Here is a 22,540-nt window from a genome sequence, read left to right on the forward strand (position 1 = left end):
TTAAAGTGCTTCGTGGACGTTTCAGATCAGCACCACCGACGTCTCGTAACTAACAACACTCGCTGTAGCGCCCACCTGAGCGGTGCACGGCCTTGAGAGGCTTGGCTGCTGCCCACGGCCCGCCGGTGGCAACCAGCCACCGGCTTGTAGAAAAAAAGCTGAAAGAACGCACACTCACAAAGGCGTTACAATGCACGCTGGGTTTCCATGGCAAAATGGAGGCAAAGAAACACAGGGGGAGAAAAAAGAAAAGCAATAAAAGCCGTGATTGAAAACCTTTCGGGCCGGGCGGAGGGCACGCATGCACGGGCAGACGAGACGCAAGGAGCGCTGATTTACAGAGTCTGATCAGAAACACACACGTGTGCAATAAACTGCAGCATTGTTAGAACATATCGTGCGATCCCACTGGTGGGAGGCGTTTTTAGGACTGGTGGGGGCAGGGCAGCAGCTGGGAATGGGCAAGGGGGGGGGGGCTGTGTTTGACTGTCCATTTGCCTTTTTATAGCTGCCCACTCTAGTTAGGAAAAAGGGAGAGAGAGAGATTGAGGAGCAGAGATAATGAGGAGGTGGGTGGGCGGGGGGGGTTGACGGCACAGCCTGGACTGACCACTGGATGCACAACGGCGAGACCCTGGTGAGGCTGCAGAGGTTGTTTTCTGCTGTGCATTTGGGGTTGATTAAAGCAGAGCAGCGTTGACACGTTGCTTCGTTTTTCCTGGACGTGAATGGTTTTATCTTTAAAAAAAAAGGAGAAAAAAAAAGAAATCAATATTTGAGAGTGGCTGAGATAAGGGTGGGCTGCAGGGAGGGAGAACAGAGTGATATTGTCTGTGTGAACAAGTGAAAAGGCGATTGGGCTCTTTTTTCCCCTCTCCTCTCAGGGCACTCAGGATTGAGAGAGGACAAGTAAGTGAGGGAGAGTGTATATAAGTTTGTGTGCCTGAGTGCGAGAGGGAGACAGAGGGAGAGAGCTTTAGTCTGGCTTTTCTCTGCTCTGCCTTTCAGCTCCTCTCTCACTGTAGAAAGAGGCGTGTCCACGGGCCAGTATAAAGTCCAAGGAGAGCCACTCGTGTTGAGCCATTCTCAGGAGCGAGTCCTTTGCACTGCACACCAGCAAGAGGAGGAAGCTGCAGCTGTTACCAAAAACACGGCCTTTCGCTGACTGCCTTTGCATTTGGACACTTGTAGACCAGATTTTTTTGGGCGAGCATCGGGACTCGGACTCGAAGACGGAGCGAGCCTCACCTGAACGCGCCGGCGGATATCCTTCCCGCTCGTTCCGCCTTAACGAAAAAGAAACCCCCCAAAAAACCCCAAAACTTGTCCTCGTCACCCACGAGCTGAGCGCATCAAGAGCAGGCTCCAATTTCTGCGGTGTGAAATTGAATCAGAGCAACGGAGAAGCAGTACAGCAGAGGCATTGTGTGCCTGCGTTTGAAACACTAACCAGCTGAAAATATCAAAGACCTTCCCGGGACAAAGCGTTCCTCTCAAACCTCTTCTCAAAGTGATTATAAGCTGCAGCACATTCAGAAGAGGAGGCGGCCAAAGTGACCGTGCACAAGGGCAAAGGATTGCGTGCAGGTGCCGGGACTGCCATGGTGCGTGGAGGTGGCGTGGCAGTAGCTCCGTCCTGCTGGGGCCTGTGGGTGTTTGGCGCCCTGTCGTTGGCGGCACTGTGCTTGTCGGACCAGGCCATTCGCTGCCCCGTTTGCTCAGAGGAGCGCCTGGCCAGCTGCCGTCTGCCTGAAGGCTGCGAGGAAACGGTGCGGGAGCCCGGCTGCGGCTGCTGCCCCACCTGTGCCCTGCCTAAAGGAGCCCACTGTGGCGTTTACTCACCCCGATGTGGCACGGGCCTCCGCTGCTACCCGCCGAGGGGCGTGGAGAGGCCGCTGCACTCACTGATGCATGGCCAGGGGATCTGCACTGATGAGAGGGAGGTGGAGGAGAACTCAGGTGAGAGTGAAACCGGGCTCGTCTTCTTCTCGTTTAGTTACGCTCAGGTCTTTCTCTCATTTGGTGCCAAAAGTGATCTGTCCAAAGCTGAAGCGGCGTCTGTGCAGACCAGAATGTTTTCTCTCTGTGCTCCCCGGACCTTTTTTACCTGATCCGGGCAGAGTTGGGGGGGTGACAATGTGCTGCTTGTTTACCCTAATCTCAGCTAAGCCCTGAAGCAGAGCATGCACACGCACCAGATCCTGATGGGAGAGCGCACACAGTCCCGCCGCTGTCCTGCGGCCGCTCGAGTGAAAGGGAGCCCTGCTGAAAGATGCAGGGCGTGCGTGTGCTGCACGCTGCACAAACTTTACTGAAGGCATCCTGCAAATTTTCTTCTCGTCAGCAGAACTCGCGTATGCCATGTTTAAGTGAGGTCCTGCAGGTGAAGTGCAGGCAGTGAAATGGACTGTGGTGATGCTGGAAATGTGAGAGTCTCAGTGTGTGTGTGTGTGTGTCAGTGAATCTGTGTGTGTTTGTAATGGGAGGAGGTAATAAAAGCTGCTGTATGAAATGACTGTAATGGAGTGTGGCCAGTCTGGAGCTATTAGAGCTCTCTGCAATCAGTAATTTACGTGGTGCTCTTTCATGGATACCCCTGATCCTCCTCCTCCTCCTCCCGCTGCTGCTGCAAATCTTCTGCTGCTGATGTCTCTATCACACTCTTCTGGCCCGGCTCTGCTTTTCTGTTATTGCATTCCTCGTCCAAAGTCTGTTTCCACTTTCACACAGTGGGATGTCGAATGCTGGATCTGCATATCCAGTTCCAGTTCACTGCACTAACATCAGCTTCTTCCTAACTAGACTCTAACTGCTTGTCTCCACAAAGGGAGTGGTGCTGATTCCCATTAAATCATTTAAGACAACTGTTATAAGGTGGCGGCTCTTTTATTTGTTCCAGATTATCTGCCGCACACATGCTCCCAGACATTTTCTGGTAATAGTCTTCCAAAGACCTGGACGGGCTTTAGTCGGTGTAAAACTCGCAGGACGCTCATTGTCATTGCAGCATCTGTTTCTCCTGGCCATGGGAGCACCCCACCTCCTCTCTTGCCCGAACGAGCCCTCGAGCGCATCGCCCACCGCGTCCAGCTCCTTCGTGAGGATGAGCTCATCGGCACTGTTGCTGCCAGAGCTGAAATTAGAGCCTTCTGCTCTCTGCGCAGGGCCAGCATAGGTTAGCCCGGCACATAGCGTGACTGAACGGAATCAGAAAGAAGAGGAAAGCTGTGTTGAGCTTGATATAAAAGGAGAGCTGTTTGGGTCCACACCCGTTTATCTTGCAGAATGTTCTCCCTGAAATCTCTCCGATGCTGCATCGTCCAGTTAGCTGAGCTGTAGCACACGGAGGGGACTTGGCGGGTTGGAACGTTTTGGAAAAGTTTTGTTTTGCGGGTTTGCTGTAATCCGAGCGCTGGATATCGTTTGCCTCGATGCTCTTTCTCACCCCCGAGGTCTGTCATAACAAAGCAGGGAAGCTCTGCCCGATAAATCTCACTGTAAATCAATTCTGCTGGCAGCGGCTCAGACCTACTGTATGAGAATGTTTAATGTAAACCGTGGCAGACGGGAGACGATCGGAGAGGCAAAAAAGCTCTAGATTTCCTTTGTGGTGCATTCACCGTACTTATGCATTATTAAACAAGGGGGTGCATCTCCTGAATACATGTCTGACACTGCCCCACTCCTAGCAACAGTGAACATGCCAGATAAAAATAGAAAGAGGGATTGTAAAAACCTAGAGAATTCGCAATAAAAGGACCCTGGGATGCAGGCACATCCTAACAGCGTGCTGAAGTGAATTTAGGGTGTTCACGCTGGTAGTCGCAGCCCTGCAGCTGCTGGCTGGTGCTGCCTCGTGTTTAGGAAAAGTAACATATTAAATCAGGCTGTGGAGAATTATGAGCTATCTGCCCGTTTCTCTCTTCCTGAACTGAATTTCCATAGCAACAACAGGCAGTATCCTGCGCCGCATGTCAAAGTCTAAGGCAGCTTTAGTGCTTCTTAATATTCCTTTCTCAGGATCCCTCTCAATCTTAATACTTAGAATAAATCATCAAGCATGTGCTGGCATCTGTTCCCACATTCCTGCTGGGTCTGCCCCGGTGTCGGGTATTCAGACGCTTCCCTCTCGCAGTGAAACGGATATTATTTACAAACTGATACAGATGTCAGATATGAAAAGTCTTACACCTACAGGCACAGAGGGAGTTGCATGAATGAAGCAGTCGGTGGAGCCAGACTCTGTTCGACTATGTCCAATTTACTGTGACGCACATAGCCCTTTATGAAAGCAGCATGCTAACCTAGATTTTTTTCTCCCAGCACAATTTGGGAGCTCCGTACTGGTTGTTAAAGATGTGCTTTCTCAAAGTTCTCTCGGCAGATGTCATTTCATATTTGCTTTCTTTGGGTTGTGCGGTGCATTTGTACAGCTGGGGCTCTTGTGCAGCAGTAAATGCGATTAGCTAATTGCTGTTCTCTGTGGGGCAGGGACCCCCCTCCAGAGTTGGAGCCGAGAGATACACAAACAACCCAACTCTGTCCCGGCCACGACACATCCTTAATCTGAGGCGAGTGAATCCTCACGGGCTGGGATTTAAGTCTGAGCCAGAAGTTCAGTAAGAAAAATACTTTAGCTCCATCTCCTGAGAACAAATGGACATTTTACCCCCTTCAAGGAGGACATGTGACTGGCCTGGTTTGCCTGTTTGTTAGCAGAACTGCTCGGAGAGGATCTGCATGAACATTTTTGCCCCAGGTGGGGCTTGGCCCAGGTTAAATGGAGTCCCTGGGAGTCGATCCAGATTCGGATCCAGGATTCTTTGGAAAGATTTTCACCACTTCAAGGTAGAACAAAATTGGACATTTGGTTTTATAGCTCCATGAAAAAAAAAAAACACATATCAAACTGACACTGGGAATTATTGTCTTAAAGTTCTCAAGACAATATTACACTCTAATCTGGGCCCAGATGTTCTTCGGAATCCAGGAATTCAATATATACACTAAATAAATCTTTAAATTTTAAATTTCAGTTGGCCTTGGTGTAGGTATGCACCCTTTGACTACATTTTCACCTCTTAACTCCCACTAGGTCACTTAGGAAGCACTGAGTTTAGGATTAGGAGTCCACATCCTGACCTGTAGATGTGACTCAAACTAAACGCCTCTTTAATATCAAACAGTCTTGATATTAAGAGATTTTAAAAAAGTGCGATTCCTCAGCTGTAATCACCAATGTTTGATTTCATTTCCTGTCTTCGCACAGGGGAGAGAATCACTCTGAATGTAAGAATATTCAGCTTTCAATCGATCTAATGGAGTAACCCAGAAAAGTTTGACCTAGTTCACTGTAGACAGTGTTGGGGAGTAACGGAATACATGTACCGCCGTTACGTATTTAAAATACAAAATATGAGTAACTGTATTCCGTTACAGTTACCGTTTAAAAAGGTGGTATTTAGAATACAGTTACTTTGTTGAAATAAATGGATTACACGGCGGTACTTTCCTGTTTCATATTGTGGCGGGTCAGGACTGTTTGGGTTTTGTTTGACAGCTACGTTCTGTTGTTCCAGGCGGCAGCGTTACGGTTGCCATGGTTACAGGGTGCCGCTCTCTCTCTGCGTGTTTCCTGGGTGAGAGAGCGCCTGTTGTTGTTGTGCTAAGCTAACAGGCAGAATGCTACCGGTATAGCTCTAAAGAATGTAGCATCATAGGCAGTGTAGTCCGTGCTGCAGGGAGAATGGACTGCCATACCCGTTATGTGTCTGTGAGCGAGGGAGGGAGAAAAAGGAAAAGTACGAGCTGTCATCGAGCAAAAACGGGAGCTGGAAGCATGTAAATATAATAACAACCACTGCAGCCAAGAAGAGAGCCTGACGAGCCCAGTTGTAAGTAAGCTATTAAGACTCGACTGTACACCGTGTTCGTGTTTTCCTCCAAAAACAATAAGTTCTGTTGGAGCAGCCTTTCAACGCCTCTCTCTGTCTCTCGCTAGCAAAGTTGACCCAGACAACAAAGTAAAGCTAGTTTTCGGCTACAAGCCGACACAGAACCCACCGTATTAGCCAGAGGTCCCTTTACTACGGTTCGGAGCCGCGGACCTTAAGTAACAGTAATAAATCACAGCAATAGTACATTCATGTAGTTGTAAACAGCATGATAATATATTAAGTAATCCAAAGTATTCAGAATACGTTACTCTCATTGAGTAACGTAACGGAATACGTGACAGAATACATTTTGGGGCATGTATTCTGTAATCTGTAATGGAATACATTTTAAAAGTAACCTTCCCAACACTAACTGTAGATGCAGGGTTCCCTCTATTTACCACAAAGCACCATTAATGCATAAACTCAGCAAGGATTACTGCTCACTGTGACAGAATTTACTCACAAATCTGTAAGCAAATGAATCTGCAACACAAACAGCAACACAGTCCGGCTGCAGAGATATCTTACTGACAGATCCACATCGGCTGAGTTTATATAACAGACACGAATTCAGATTCAGGTTCTGTCTTCATCTCGATTAAAAACAGAATTCCTTCCTGAAAACACGAGAAACTCAGAGGGGGCAGTGAGCCCCTTGTTTCTGAAAAACAAGCTTCATTTTCATCGCCGAACAATGCTTTGATCCAAAAGTTTGACACAGGTTCAAGGATAATGTTTATCCTGATGATGATCCATCTGGAAAAGGTTCAGCCCTATCCTTTACTCGTGTTTTTCTCTCTGATCCACACCTTTGTGTGTGTGTGTGTGTTACATCTGGCTTATAAGAGGTTTAGGCTGTAGAATGGAGTATTGGGCTAAAGGGGACCTATTATGCTTTTCCTTGTTTTCTGTCATGTCTATATTGTTATAACGGAGGATTCTCACACTAAACACGGTTAAAGTTTCAAATAATGAGGTCAGCGTGTGTAAACGCAAACCATGTGGGTCAAAGCTCAGGCTTCATACTGCTCTAAACGCTCAGTTGCAGACAGTTTTTCCTCGGATCGGTTTGCCGTCAGTGAGAGGGGATATCCTTACAAGGTAATCTCAGACGCAAACCTCTGGCTGTGAGAACAGAAGCTTCACGCCCTGCTGTTCAAATCTGTTGTCTGTGAGGGTCAACCGATCAAGACATCTGCCATTAGGAGCCCAATCAGTGTGTTTGAGCCAGAAGATGAACTGAGGGCTGCATAAGTATAAGATTTTGAATCATGAAAAGCTGCTTTGAACCTGTAAATGAGTTCTGTTTCTAATTATGCACTTTTTTCTGCTAGCTCCTAAAGAGCAGCCAGTATATAATCAAGCAGGCATTTTTAATTTTACAGATTTATTGCTCCTAATTGGTTTCCAGAGACTGGGATGTCTGTTTCGACATCCGCTGAGCAGCAGCAGGCCGTGCAGTAGCAGCAGGTTCCTGCTTTTGTGATTTAGTGTTGATTTAACTTTCTTTCAACCTTTCCTTTGACAAATTACCCTATAGCACGGTCCAACATTTTCATTGGCCCTGACAGCAGCCCTGAACACTGTTCCTGGTGCTGTGTTAGATTCGAGCTGATGATTAACAGATTCAAAGAAATCTTCTGCCTGGAAACCGAGCGTCTGATACTGATACTCTGGCAGTGTCCAGTGTTGACCAAAAAGAGCAGTCTGTTGGTAGTAAGCCTAGATGAGTTCAGTTTGCTGCCAGAACCGCTTGCAGGGAAGGGGGGGAAAGCACATAAAAGTGTCACTAAACATTTGGGAAAAGAAGACTCCCCGAAGACCATCTGTTTCAAAAGACATTAGCTGTTGTCAGCGCAATACAAGCTAATCTATCAGGTGTCATTTTAAGTTTTATGTTCAAGTCAAACTAATCCTCAATGTTTGGACATAAATAAAACCTAATGTGTCAGAAGAGGAAAGGCCAGAGGCTGATGAGCTGTGGCTCTCGCTGTAACTCAACAGAAGAGAAGAACTTTAGCTTTTTAAAAGGTCATTCAGGAGGGGATCACTGCTTTTCTGGATCAGAAGAAGCCAGTTGAGCAGGTTCGTGTGCCTCCTGGATGACTCTTAGGTGATTTGGTTTGGGCACGTCCAACTGGGAGGAGGTCCTGGGGCCGACCCAGAACATGTTGGAAAGCTGATGTCTCTCAGCTGGCTTGGGAATGCCTCAGTACGACACCCGCAAGCCTGCAAGAGCTGTTTGGGAAGAGGATGGTTTGTGCATGTCTGCTTAGACTCCCATTAACCAGACTTGTCAGAAAAGTGTGAGAAATGGACAGATGCATTTAAGAGCATTGTTAAATACAGTACTAGAATCATGAGAGCAGCTAACATGTCAATGGTGTTTCTGTACCATTCAATATAGAGAGTGATGTAGATCAATTATGGCTAACTTAAGCATTTCTGTGATTAATTTCACACAGTTGAAAAATATATTGTCCAGTCAAAAGTTTGGACACAATGTTTGTTCCAAGAGCTTATTTTTTTTGCAATAATCCAATAAGCCCATTGGCTTTTTGTTTGAGCCACCAGCACAATGTGAACCTCTGGGTTGGCCTACAAAAGAGCAGCAACCGTGTGGCACTCTATAAGTAGCAAATACATTTTATAGCTGCTCCTCTTCAGGGTGTGTCCACCAAAACATCTCATTTGTGATGCTGTCCTTCAAAGTGATCTCCATGCGCTTTCAGAAAAGTGATGTTTTCAGCTTTTCAAACCTTTCTAGCCTCACAGCATCTGTACCCAGTAGAGCACGAATGAATAATCTGCAAAAAGGCTGCATGTCGTGTTTTTGTACAAATGTCTCGTAATGGACGATCTTCAATCTGAGATCCAAGTTAGGAGAAGTATAAACGAGTGGGAAGCACTCTGAGCATAACCAAATATTTATTTGGGGAGAACATTTGTCTTCGGGCTTCACAGCCTCAGCCTTAAAAGCCACTAACAGTGGAATCTGTAATCCGATGACCCCTTCGTGTCACCGTTCTACAGTCTGCAGAGAGAAGGCGAATATATAAACAGACACATGTGGCCTGGACTTGTTATGATGTGGATTAAATAACGTACTGAGACAAACTTGTGTAAAGTGGGGTTTTTCTTTTCTAGCGGTGAATGATGCCCCTCGGCACGTCACGCTCACTATGACGAAGACGTTGGCAGCAACGCGAAGACAAATATTTATGTAAAAGCTAAGCAATGCAGTTTATTGTCTGAGAGCTTTTGAGTTTGTCTGCTAAATACTCCGAGTCTGCGTTATCGTTCTGCGAACTTATCACAATGACTAGTTGACGATGACCTAAATCTGCTGATTAACAAACAGCTTTGGTTAATTAAAATGTACCTGGTCCCTCTGAGTGTGATTGTCTGCTCACTCCAGAACTTCCTTTATCTCTGCTGTGCACCTGTGACTAACAATGCGCCGCAAATGTGTCAGTGCGGGCCTGACAATGCCCTGAAGGAATGATATTTAGATGCCAAGAGCTGGCGATCCAAATCAGATGAAACCACACAGAGAAGTGGCGACTTCCTCCATGGAAAAACAGAAGTGGTAGCAAACAGGACATGCCACCCCTGACCCACTTTGGCTCGCTCTACGTGGAGTCGGAAAAAGTCTGAACCGGCAAAAGAGGAGAAAGAACAACTAGGAAACAGATGAAACCCCGATGGCTCTTGTGGAAGAAAGTGCTGACGAGCAAGGTTTAACAGCAAAGAGACTAAAAATATAAACAGCTGAGATATACTTCCACCCCAGACAAACAAAGCAACATGACCTTTCGTGAGGTTTAGAGAAACACGGTCACCGATCGAGTTGTAAAAGCCTCTAATCATCCCCAGGAAGTGGCCCGGGATCCTTAAAGGGGCATTCCAGGACATGTTTAAGAGTCTGGTTTCTGTATTTGAGCCTTTATGCACCTGAGAAAAGGCTGCATGTTGCACAAGATTAAGACAGTTTCACTGTCTATGCCAGGAGCAGATAGCTGGATGCCTGCCAGTGATCAGTGATATTAACCAGAGCTCAGATCTGGTTCAGCGATCAGAGAAAGACCAGTTTAAAAATTGTAAAACTACACTTTGAAGTCCTTTGATTCCAGTGCCAATTTGTAAGAAAGCCATGGATTATGAGCGCAAAGTCCAAAGCGCTGCCAAGCCTTAAACGCCACAGGTGAAAGGCAAGATGCATGAGAACCGAGACTTTAACATTTTATTCTTTCCTTCGCCCTTCTCGTGCCCCCGAAAGCTTGTGACAGTGCAAATACTCTCAAACAACCTCCATCTGGTGCGGACTGTGGTTGTTGTGGAGAGGTGGAGAATGACGAGGCAGGGGGGCATTTCCTCAGGAAGCAGCTGGTTGCCTGCTGGGCTCGTACTGCAGGATGATGGAGATGCAAAGGTGGCACAGCCTCCCCCCCTTCATACAAACAGGCAGGAACAAGGCTGCGTGTCCTTGTAGTTAACCTGGCCTCGTTTTTAGCCTACATTCACCACACTGTTGGCCGTTGAAGAACGAGGAGGACTATTAGAACAGAACAGTTAGATGCTTCACTTCACACTTTTGTCATTTAAATGAGAAATTATTAGCTTTCACTGCCATTCCTGAAGTAAACTTTCACTAAAATACATTTTGGACTGTTGGTAAGACAAAATAAGGTATTTGAAGTCGTCAAGGAACGCACGATTTAACTTTCTGGAGCTCCTTCTGTACAGTTAGGTTCATGCCCCCATAAAGGAACTGCCAGTAAATAAGAAGACTTCTAGAAAAGTGTTTTATAAACCTGCTGTGAATAGCATTTTTTTTAAACTTCTTGTTTTACTTCTTGTTGTTTAGCTATGGACAGGCAGGAAGAGATGACTCCCGAACACCCGAACAACAGCAATATCCGGTGCAGTCCACAGGACAAGCGGTGCATACAGAAGACCCTGGCTCGGCACCCTCCAAAATCCACAAACCTGAGAAGCAACAACGCCAGAGAAGACGCCAAAGCGATCCTGGTGAGAGAAATGATCCTCGGGCATTTCTTACGTTTCACAGGGAAAACAAGAAACCCAGACGATCTCCGCTGCGCCGAAACGCCTGAATCCAGCAGGTGTTTCACATTACGGCTTTACAGTTCCAGAGTCGCAAGCGTGTAACAGGCAGGTTATAAATTGAACAAATTAGTTATTTACAGGCTGGAACATTTGGTCGTGAATGAAAGTACACGTGCATATTTTCATTAGCTGTTCAAACCTGGACGCTAATCCGTCACAGGCACGTTATTCAGTGCGTTCATTTCGCACAGACGTGTGGAACATCGACGCACAGAAATAACACATTTAGAGCTCGAGTTCACATTTCTCAGGGTCAGATGCTGGGTACAAACACACCGGCTTACTTAAAGCTGCTTTTTCATAATCAGTGTCTTCTGTGCACGCAGATATAACGCCGTGCGGACACTTTAATCAGGTACCATCTTTAAATTACTCCCTGTGAAAGCCTGCTCTGACGACTTCCTGCGCTGGACCCCTGCCATGTTTTCTTAGTTTTTATTTTATTCTGGGAAAAGAGGAGGAAGAGGCAGGGCAGCCAGATCTGTCAGCAGGGTGGGTGGTTAGACTGTGCTGGTGTGGTCATTGCCACAGTTCGGATGAATGCTGAACTCGGCACTGACAGTCTGACCCTGGGGAACAAACCAATGGTGCTCTGAATATTTAAGAAACACACAGGCCAGCCCGTTCTCACTCCCGAGGCGTAACATGCCGACGTTTTGTCACGTCCCGCGGCGTTCCTGAGGAACGCAAAAGGAGACCTTCGGCGTTCTTATGGTACGTGGCGGGTTATGGCCGAAATCCAGTGCAATGACGCTCCCGCGGTAATAGACGTTCCAGCGCTGTATTCCAGCCCTAAACCTAACCTTATCCCCAGCCCTAACCATAACCTTTTTCCTGAGGTTAACCAGGACTTTAATGATGTTAAATAGCGTGTTTCTAAGCGATTTGAAGAAAAAGAGCGAACATGTGTAGATTGAGTCCATATGGTTCTCATATTTCCTCATTTTTCTGAGGTCGTCATTTAGGAACGTGGTGGGTAGCCGAAAACGTAATATGTTGACGATTTGTCACCTAGCGTAAAATGTTACGCTGTGGGAGTGAGAACGTGTTGCGCAGGCGTGCTCCTGATGGACCACCTTTGTGTTGGGACACCACTATTTGGTGTAAGTAATAGGTGGAGACCCATGATAATCTTTAACATGGGATTATTGATGCAGAATGGTAAATGGTCTGTATTTGTATAGCGCTTTACTAGTCCCTAAGGACCCCAAAGCGCTTTACATATCCAGTCATCCACCCATTCACACACTGGTGATGGCAGCTACATTGTAGCCACAGCCGCCCTGGGGCGCACTGACAGAAGCCGATGTTCTACGAAGAACTCGCAAATGAGCACGTTTAAGAGGTCAGAACGGGACATCGACAGGCCGTTCAAAACTTAAGAGTCGACCTTAACAGGATAGCTGCCAAATCAGGGTTTAGCTTTTTATGGGTTGAGTCACAAACTGCAGTTTGTGAGTAATCAAAATGTTTTTCACTGCGTTCTGAGATCGTGTTTTTGGCATTACTCATCACTTTTCATTACCGACTACAATGGTAACTTAAGATGGGTGACGCTTTTTAAAAGTAAATCTAAACTTGCTCGAGATTTTTCCATGATTTTAATGAGCAAAGAGAATAATTTTCTTCCATTTTTAGTGCCTGTTTATTTGTGTGGTTGACTGCTGGTCTTTAAACGTCAAATCAAATCTTATTGCTCCTACAGGCCCCGTGTCGTGCCGAGCTCCAGAGAGCGTTGGACAGATTGGCATCGAATACTCGCACGCACGATGACCTCTTCACGATCCCCATACCCAACTGTGACAAAAATGGAGATTTCCACCCTAAACAGGTCTGTACTTTCCAGCTTTCACTCAGTGTGAAACGCCGAGCAGACCGCAATCTGACCGTGTCGACTGGTGAACGGTGAATCTCAATCGTGAAGCCGTTACCAATAAAAATGCCTATCTTTATAGTTCAAAGAGTTCCTTTCAAACTACATAAGCAATCTTCTCGCCAAGACACAAAACATGCCTGCAGCTGATGACATACAGTCTAAATCAACACAAAAGTGTCTCCAAGCAGACTGTCACGGTCATGCCAAGATCGTTATTGTTCTAAGCTCACATGGAAAGTGATTTACTCTCACAAATCAAGACTGTGTGTAAAGCGGTTTCCCCTAAACTGTTGGACAGTAATCACTTTGTTGTTGCGATGGATGCAATTAGTTCTTGGATGAAGTTACCTGCTTTTTTTTAGGGGGTTAGTTTATTTATTTTTTTGCCTTTGAGAGATTGGGCAAGCGTGCAGATAAGAGTGAGGGAGCATGAGAGGAGATAGGGCTGCTCTTGAGCTCTTGATAGAGCTGCACATGCAATCAAAGCAGCAGACGCAGCGTCAGTGATAAAAGGCGAGCTCTGCTGAGGCACCCGTCATCAAAAGTCTGAGCTGTGCAGATTGTGTAACACGGCTAAAGTATCTCTCTCTGCTCAGATTCGCAGGCATCTGTTTACTGTTTAACTAAAACTGCGCTGTGATAAAACGTATTGGGAAGTAAAGCACGGGTCATTGGGGACAACTGGGAATCATTTCATGGCAGGGTTGCTCTGGGATTGTTAACTCGTCTGTGTCGGTGATGGGAAAAGTGCAAACGCGCACAATAAATTTAGTATTACAGTAACTGTTGAAAGCTCAAAGAAGGAATGCTTTAGCTAAGTAATCCAACTGCTTTAAACACTTCTCACACTCTGTTTGGATCCACTGGGTGTAATTTCTGTAATGTGTGATTGTGTTTTTAGCAAAGTAAGCAGCATTATCTCAATCTGGAGCTGCGATATTACATTTCGGTACAGCGGGAATGTCTTTAAATATCACAACGAAGGTCATCTTTTCATTGATGAGTCTTGTTACACTCCTAGCAAAGACAAAAATATGCAGGAACAAATTAGCAGAATAGGTTCTCTTTAAAACTCCATGCAGTCAAAACAAAGCAATAATTTACCAAACGTGTACAGCGCCATAAAGTTGAGCTGTATGTCTCCTCTGCCTCACAGTTAGTCCAGAAAAACTGTTGCAGAACTAGAATGACGCCTTTGTCTTTATGCTTGCAGTGCCACCCTGCACGTGACGGCCAGCGGGGAAAATGCTGGTGCGTGGATCAGAAGACGGGCCTGAGGCTGCCGGGGCCGCTGGAACTGCGAGGGGATCTAGACTGCCACCAGTTAATTGCTAGCCTGAGGGACTGAAGACGAGGGGGGAAGCAGTGGGGGTGCAGGACCAGCTGAATTCTACTGGTGCTTATTAGTAGAACTATATGACTAAAGGACTTCATTCTTAAGCCTCACTCTACCTGAGGCCAACGGTACTTGAGCTTGTGCAACAAAAAGGAAACCATTGAATTGAGTTCTTTTGCTATCTCGTTTCTGTGTGCGCGGGTATGTGATACGAGTCTTTTGAGCACTTGTTCTGTTTTCTTTGTATCACGTGAACTTTAGGCCAATAGTCCTCAGACACATGTGCTTTAAAGTACCAGATGGCAGAAGAAAGGCACACATACACTTCCAGATAACAGTCGTGGTTGTGATCTTTGAGAAAGAGAGAATGCAGAGCGTGTCATTTTCTCTGGTTTAGTGTAGCATTCTGGGGAAAAAAAAGCAGTCACTCCACCCGAAAATTAAACCTGAGATTAAACATTTGGTTCATTCTTTCTGGAGCACGTATTCACCTGAATTTCTGGACAATCCGGAAAGATTCTCAAAAGACTGTGCACCAGCTTCCTGTTTTTTTTTAAGTAACTTGTGACTCTTAGTCGGCTATTCTTTCTTTTGTAAACCCCACTCGTCTAATAAGCAAGTGAAATCAAACCATAAAATGTGTTTGCTTGCGTTCGATAAACACAAAGTTTACTTCAGCCACGGCATCAGAGTAGCAATAACAGATGGGACGAGAACGAGAGAAAGAAACAGGGAAGAAAAGGAATGCATCGACCCCTGTCTCGAATTACCAAAATGATAAGCCATAGCTTTTCACACCACAAAGACCAAAGTGAAAAGTGAGATTAGTCTGCAAATCTGTATCTCACAGAGCCCAGAATAGTTTTGCTTCATCACCCCGTGGTTAACTCTGCACCCCCCTCCCTCTTTGAGCTCTCTCTAGCATAAAGGACTGGCAGCGTAGCTGGGTTAGAAACTCTGTGCACTGCTGATAGGATAATCTTGTTTCTCCAGCTGGTGCTAAGATGCCAGTAGGACTCGTGTTTGTATGAATATGCTCCGATGTAGGGGATTTATCTCCAAACAGACTGCATGGCAGAACTTTCGGCGGTGCTACATATTGATTGTGCCAAAATACAAAAGAAAAAAAAAAAAAAAGAGGAAAATGTTTCTGCACTTTTTGGGTATTGTTTCAGATTGGAGTGACGAGGGGAGCAATTAGCATCAGCAAATGTGAGGATCACCTTTGTTTGAAAAAGGCTTTTCCTGCAGGTTTTCAGTGTTATTGTCAAATGATAAAAAAAAAAGAAAATCCCACATTAGCTTTGCACTATCACTGCAGCTGCCTGGCTGAATGTTTCATTAGTCAGTTCTGTAAATATAAAAGCAGAGTGTAATAAAGTTTAATGATTAAACTCCTCGCAGCAAAGTAAACTTATAGCCAACATAAAATTGGGATTGGATGACTGCGGCGAAGCAGTAAAGATAACGCAGCGATGATGTGGAAATAAAAATTCCTCAGCGTATCTGTTATCACGCATCTGTTGAGGATTAGAATAATAATTAAAGGAGTTCATTATCAGTGCAAATGTCACGGTTTTCCATCATCAGCTGCATGGGCGACTTTGGTTGTTACCGACTCAAGAAAAGATTGTTGTTGCTGTCGTTGTTGTTGGTGTCCTGGCAGTTTCACCAGGATTCACTAGAAAAGGTTCAAAAACCAAAGAACAGAACAGCATTAACATTAACCTAACAAAGCGCTGGTGTGTGGGCTGTAATTTTAAGATGTGTCGAAAACAAAAAGACACTTAACACAAAATTTTGGATTTCTTTTTACTTCCTGTATGTCCACCAACCGATTTTACCTAAACAATATTTAAGTTTTAAATCACGGAGCGGTACGTTCAGCTCCAAACTGAATAACAAACGTGCCATGAAAATTCATTCATTTTTGCTTCTTACCTTTCCCACAGTGCATTGGGTTTTGACTTTATAAAAAGCAGGACAGATAAACAGAGACTGAGAAAAGAAAAATAATCTGAGCTTATCTCTCGTGCTTCCTGGGAAAGGTAGTAAAATATATAACCAGTGACAGCTGCTTTCAGCCCTGTGGAAAGCTGATATTCCCAATGTTAATGTGATCATTTTCTCTTTATGCAACTCAGTCAAGAAATTGGATTTTATTGGACTTATTATGCTCATTGCCAACTCCATATCTTGATTCTTAGATTCTAGTAGAGCAGCTTCAAAACAGCTAAAATAGCTTAAAAGTAATGCTCATATATCTTACACTGGGTCCTGGTGCTGCCTCCCTTTCCTCTCCCTTTAAGCCAACTGTGCTGTCTGGCAAACAAACAATCAAGGAGTCTTCTGCCATAGACTGTATATTAAAGATGGATGCAATTTCTGAGTTTACGCCAATATGGAAGAGTGCCTTAAACTTAAAGAACAGGCAGCAGAGGGCAGGCCTCTTAATTGTAAAAAGAAACCCAACTGTTGAAGTCTATGGGAAAATGGCCCTCAGCTCTCTGACTACTTCTGTATACATTATGGTTTATATTCCATAAATTAAAGTTGCCATTAGTGTCCAGGATACCTTATGACTGAACCTTGTGACTAAATGAGTAAATGTGCTAGCGTGCACTGTCCCTCAGGTTTTAAATTAGATCTGCCCCCATGTTCATGACATCTGGTTTGAAAACACTAAGACACTAATGTGAAGACCCTCATCACGATGGGTGTTCTCATCTTTTATATACAGTCTATACGTATAAAGCCAAGAGAGCATTTAGAGCACTCTGCACATTGGACAGTGTGCCTGTACACTCCCTGATCTTATCTGAAACATTCACCAATATAACAGACAAATGAAAGAAAAACATATTTTTTCTTTTCTTTCTTTTTTTTCCAAATGGAAAACTGTCAAAAAGGTTTATTATGATTAAACCTGTAATGTTTAATCATAATAAACAATTCGAGCAACAATGACCAAACTCAGCATCTTTTCTTGTCTCTGTGTTAACCAAGTTTTGCTCTCATTTAAAGCACGATGAAGTTTCCACACACAGGTTACAGGGTATAAAAGTAACAATAAAAATCCAAATAAATCGAGCTACGATAATCTAATCACTGAAGCCAACGCTCAGTTTAAACATTTTTAGATACAGCGCATGTCACTGACGTGCAGTTTTAGTTGGTAGTAAAAACTGAAATGCATCCAAAGGTAGTTCAGGTAACCACAGATAGATAAGTAGAAGATGGTATGGGTGGAGAATAATTGCTGCGGCTTGAGAAAATCAAACCGAAAACTCGTTTTAACGAGCAGGTTAAAATAAAGACGCCAGTTCTCATTCAGTGAACTCACAAAGATCGTTCCAGCAAATCCTATCTTACAATTCATCGACTAATGAAGTGTTACTAAACACGTTTGTCTGTTAAAACAGTCTTAATCCTTGTGAGAGATGGAAAATGGTTTTGGCTTTGACTGTGTAAAGGCCTTCTAACTACATAAACGGTGTATTTAAGCTATAGTAAGTTGCTTGTCCTCTGACTTTGCTGTACTGAACTGTAATTACATTTCTCGACAATAGACTGTTTGCATTTGATATTATCTGTTAATGTGTAGAACATATGAAGTAATGTTTGCATGCATACAAACGGACTGAGGTTGGGAACAGCTGAAGTCTTGTGTATGTTTCCAGAACAGGATTGTTATACTTAAACACTGAAGTGATCGAACGACTGAAATATAGAGTTTCAAATGAAATAATCAGCTACATTTTAAATGTTTTCCTGATGAAAATGTACACATTGTAATACAACGATTAAAATACATAGAAACTACAGCGTAGCTTGGTGTTATTAGTCGCAGCAGTGATATAAACCTGCATTCCTTCTGGTGTCCAGCAGGTGGCGAGTCCCTTGGCTGCCAAAAGAAATAAGATTGTATTAACTGAGAATTTAAAAAATAAACCTTCCACTAAATTCTTTTGTGACCTCAATAAACATCGTTTGGTTGATTTCAAGGTCTCAAATGCTAGTTTAACATAGAATAATGTTAACTTTTTAAAGTATTGTCACATTTAGAGTAGAACTGGACAAAAAGAAGGATGTGCTTTATGGTGTGACTATATCCTCTATCGTTTTAGTGAGGTGGTGCAGAAAAAAAACATTTGGTGCCCACCCTAATCAGGTTTAATGTAGAGTGAAAGAAAACTAACCTGCATTACATTTGTAACCATTTTTTGTTACCTGGCTTTTCACATATCCAAGCATAAGAGATATTTCTGTTTATTAAATCTGCAGATACAAATAAATGCATAGATTTGTCCTGTAAGGGTAACACAGATTCTTTACCTTCCTATTTAGGACTAATTGTGTTTTTGTGTCTTGTCACCCACCAAAAAAAACAAAAAAATCTACAATGGGTGACATCATTTATATACAGTCAATGTTTATAGCAGATATAGTTCCACTGATGGATCATGGAAAACAGTCATCTGGTTGTCATAAAGTCGTGTTTTTGGTTTTTATCCCACTGGGAAACGTGATTTCTCGGAGTCCTCGCTTCCTGGCAAAAAGTTCACTCGAGCATTTGTGGGATGTGTCTGACGCACGGAGGCCTCACACTTCGACCCTCAGGGCCCGAAGTACAAACTGCCAAATTCCTGGGGTCTGTCCATGCCTTGACAGGTCAGAGTTCAACTGAAGGCACAGTTGGATGTGTACAAAGGTAGCAAAACACTGTAGTATAAAAATGTCAGAGATATATTTTGGAGATGCATCAAATCTGAAATATGCTCTATTTAGTGTTATTATTATTTATCAATAAAGACTTATCATTTCTTATCAGTGTCCCAGTTTACTACAGTTAATTATAGTTCTTAGTCTTTTTTTCTTTTAAATATCTAAGTTGTATGTATCCAATCTCAGATCTTTACTGACTCTTCTGTTAAACATGCTCTTGCAGTGAATCGTATGTGAAATATTTCTGTGATTGAATAACTAAATATGAGATCCATTTTTCTAGTGAATATAATTAAGTCATGTTTAAATAAATAAATAAATATAGATTCCAGTGTTTGTCTGTCTCTGGCAACCACATGTGACTATTTCACTGTGCTTACATGGGATTTGTCAGATAAGTGAAGTACAGCATTTCCCACCTTTGAGCACCAGATCATCATAAAGTTGTTCGAGATACTCAGACTCAACAAACCCAGTGAACTTCTGTCCCGGGGCCAGTAAAAAGTATACTGGGCAGCTGGATGGATAATGAGTTGACGAATGCAATGAACTGAAGCAAACTATTCTTGGCAAGCAGTTTTTCACCAGAGTCAGCATTTTTACTTTAACACTGTGGGGTCATCATAGGTGGGATATTTAACCTGATCAAATGTTATATTTCAAAGCTGTTAAGTAAGGATGTAAGGATGACAATTTAGACATAAAAGGGTTAAAGAGAGTGTATGAGGCAAGGAAAATAAAGACGCCATGCTTAGAGTCAATAAAACAGCAGGAGGGCTGCATTGGTGCAGGACTCAGAACAAATCTTTCACTTATATATGCAGTAAAAAGAATGTAGCGAGCGTTGCTAATAAAACGTTTCAGCTCAGGTGGACTCAAACAGAGAGCAGCAGTGATGATGCTCAGGATCGCTTTGCTATACCATAAAAGATAAAAGCACAATTGCACCTCCACTCACACATGGTGAAGCAGGCTGCAGAAGACGGACAGATGGACACGGTCTGCAACGATACTCAGGCAGGCTCTGCAGGTTAAACAATGCTGAGTTAGTACTAAAGTACAAAGTGTACCAAGAAAATATCCCCCAGCACCACCACTAGCGTGAACCGCTGATGCAAGCAAAGATGCATCCACTCCCTCGCTCATGCCAGTTACACCAAATTCTGACCATCCAAATGTCACAGCAGAAACTGAGACTCATCAAACCAGGTAACACTTCTCCAATCTTCTCCAATCTTGGCGAGCCTGTGTGAACTGTAGCCTAGGTTTCCTGTTCTTAGCTGACAGCAGTGGCACCTGGTGTGGTGTTCTGCTGCTGTAGCCCATCTGCCTCAAGACTAAGGCTACGTTCACACTGCAGGCGAAAGCGCATCAAATCCGACTTTTTTGACCCTCTGCGACCCATATCTGATCATGGTGTGACAGTGTGTACGGCACAAATCCAATATTTCAACTCTGATCTGGGTCACTTTCGTATGTGGTACTGAATCCGATACATATCCGATGTTTTAGAAAGCTGCTGTTTGAACGGTCATGTCGCATTAAATCTGTCTTTTACGTCACTGACACAAGACAGACGCCAATTATCAGCGCCGGAGAAGACATCGCAAACGCTTCCTGGCCATCCCGTGTAGATGTCAGTGAAACTGTTGGGAAGACAACGTGAACATTTTATTTGTACTGTATAATCTGCAGATTCTGACAGAAATCTGCAACTATCCTTTGAAGCACTGCTGCTCTAAAACAGCAATAAGGATCATTATTAGGCCATTTGTAAATAACAAAATAACTTAAAGCAAAAATTGGGAAACGTAAAGTCCGAAGTCTTTATATTAAGGCCATCAGTCAAACAATACTGTTTGCTCTGGGTCTAAACAGAGCGTGTTGTGTGTGACGTCATGTTTTGCGCATGCGGACGATTTGAAGCTTCACACTAGAGCGTGTTTGCTGTCGCATTTTATTTGTAGTGTGAACAAGCAGACAAAAAAATCGGATTTGAGCATTAAGACCTGCAGTGTGAACGCAGCCTAAATGTATCTTTGGATAGCTTCTGCATATCTTGGTTTGCATACCTTGAGTTACTGTTGTCTTGCTATCAGGGCGAAGCTGTCTGGCCTTTCTCCTCTGACCTCTGGTATCAATGAGGGATTTTCAACCAGAGAACTGCTGCTGACTGGATATTTTCTCTTTTTTGGACAATTCTCTGCGACCCCTAGAGATGGTTGTGTGGGGAAATCCCAGCAGATCAGCAATTTCTGAAGTAATCAGAGCAGCCTGGCACAAACAACCATGGCAGTTTCAAAGCCGTTTAATTACATTTCTTCCCCATTCTCCTGCTCGGTTTTAAATTCAGCTGGTAGCCTTAACCTTGTCCACGTGCCTAAATGCACCGAGCTGTTGCTATGTACATGCCTGATTAGATATTTATCATGATTAGTTATTTATATCACTTTAATGAGCAGCTGAAACAGTGTACTTAACTGAGTGTTACTCTGGGCTATTGTGACCAAACTAAGCAGGGTATAAACCTCTGAATAAAACGTGACTACATAATGAGCTTTAGTGATCTGGTGAACAAAAATACATACATAATACGATACAAGTATATCAGGTTGTTGCCTCGAGACCAAATGTAGAAAATAAAATATTTAGAAGGTATGACAGAAAATATGTACAAGGAGAATTTATGTTCTCACATCTTAATTTCCCTCAGCCTACAGTGAAAGCTTTTTAAATTGACGCATTAATCATAAAACTCGATGCAGTTATGCAAGGAACCTCTGGAAGGTTACATCATGATAATGTGTGTTTAGCAGCTTCTAAAAATATCTCCGCCATCTAACACCAGAGTAAACTTTCACGTCTGCTTAGTTCCACTGCCTGAGTCTATTTTGGCTTTATATGCCTAAGGACTGATTGTGCATTACCAGAGGAGCTTCATGGACTCATTTAAAGTGTCACATGGGATATTCTGCCTCTGGGCATCCACAATCCCACAGCTATACCTGGGAGGCCCTGCACAAATGTCCATGTAAAGCCTGCATTGTAACTGAATTTGCAGGAAGCATGTGACCTCCAGCCTACCTCCAGATGCACTCGGTTGCAGGTGTGCAAGGTTAAACAAGGTCCTTGCCATGCCTCATTTGGAATCTGTTCTCTGTCTCATCCGTTCAGCTTTCTGGCCTTTTGTGACCTGTGGAGTCAAAGGAAGGTGAAGCACCAGATGAGCTCTGAATGCATATTGTGCAGGAGGCAGGTCATGCAGAAGTAAAATAACCTCTCAAGTGTACAGAGTAAACAGAAAGAAAGAGGGTCACAGTGACCACAATCAATTAACAAATTCAAAACAAGAACTATTCAGGCTGAATGGGCCAAATCCCACAGGCTTTTCTTTGTTTTTTTTTAGGGAACTCACTATTACAACTATTGACCTGGGCGGCTCTCAGACAATGTGAACAAGAATGCAAAGTATTTCAGTTCTAACAACAGGGGAGCAGTGAATGGGGCAACCTTGAGTTTATCAAAAGCTCACGA

At 43.9% G+C, this 22,540-nt stretch overlaps 1 protein-coding gene across 2 annotated transcripts; it reads left to right on the forward strand.

Moving 5' to 3' along the window:
• Window positions 1-872: 872 nt before the first annotated feature.
• On the forward strand, window positions 873-19,114 carry LOC102777755 (insulin-like growth factor-binding protein 4). 2 transcript variants are annotated; one of them, XM_006799616.3, is made up of 4 exons: window positions 886-1,959; window positions 10,807-10,970; window positions 12,775-12,900; window positions 14,159-19,114. In XM_006799616.3, the coding sequence occupies exons 1-4, from the start codon at window positions 1,602-1,604 to the stop codon at window positions 14,291-14,293; spliced, it is 783 nt and encodes a 260-aa protein (XP_006799679.1). In that variant the 5' UTR covers window positions 886-1,601; the 3' UTR covers window positions 14,294-19,114. The 2 variants fall into 2 exon arrangements, with proteins under 2 accessions (XP_087698307.1, XP_006799679.1); XM_087842181.1 differs by lacking the exon at window positions 12,775-12,900 and having other exon boundaries at window positions 873-1,959.
• The last annotated feature ends 3,426 nt before the right edge of the window (window positions 19,115-22,540 follow it).

The sequence above is a fragment of the Neolamprologus brichardi genome, chromosome 6 (assembly GCF_056152115.1).
Source record: "Neolamprologus brichardi isolate AB-2024 chromosome 6, ASM5615211v1, whole genome shotgun sequence".
Taxonomy (NCBI): domain Eukaryota; kingdom Metazoa; phylum Chordata; class Actinopteri; order Cichliformes; family Cichlidae; genus Neolamprologus; species Neolamprologus brichardi.

Bases quoted from the DNA above. Each gene is read 5' to 3' on its own strand.
- LOC102777755 (XM_006799616.3), top strand. From the start codon at position 1,602: ATGGTGCGTGGAGGTGGCGTGGCAGTAGCTCCGTCCTGCTGGGGCCTG. The intron at 1,960-10,806 runs GTGAGAGTGAAA...CTTGTTGTTTAG, and splicing joins GGAGGTGGAGGAGAACTCAG to CTATGGACAGGCAGGAAGAG. The intron at 10,971-12,774 runs GTGAGAGAAATG...TTGCTCCTACAG, and splicing joins AAGACGCCAAAGCGATCCTG to GCCCCGTGTCGTGCCGAGCT.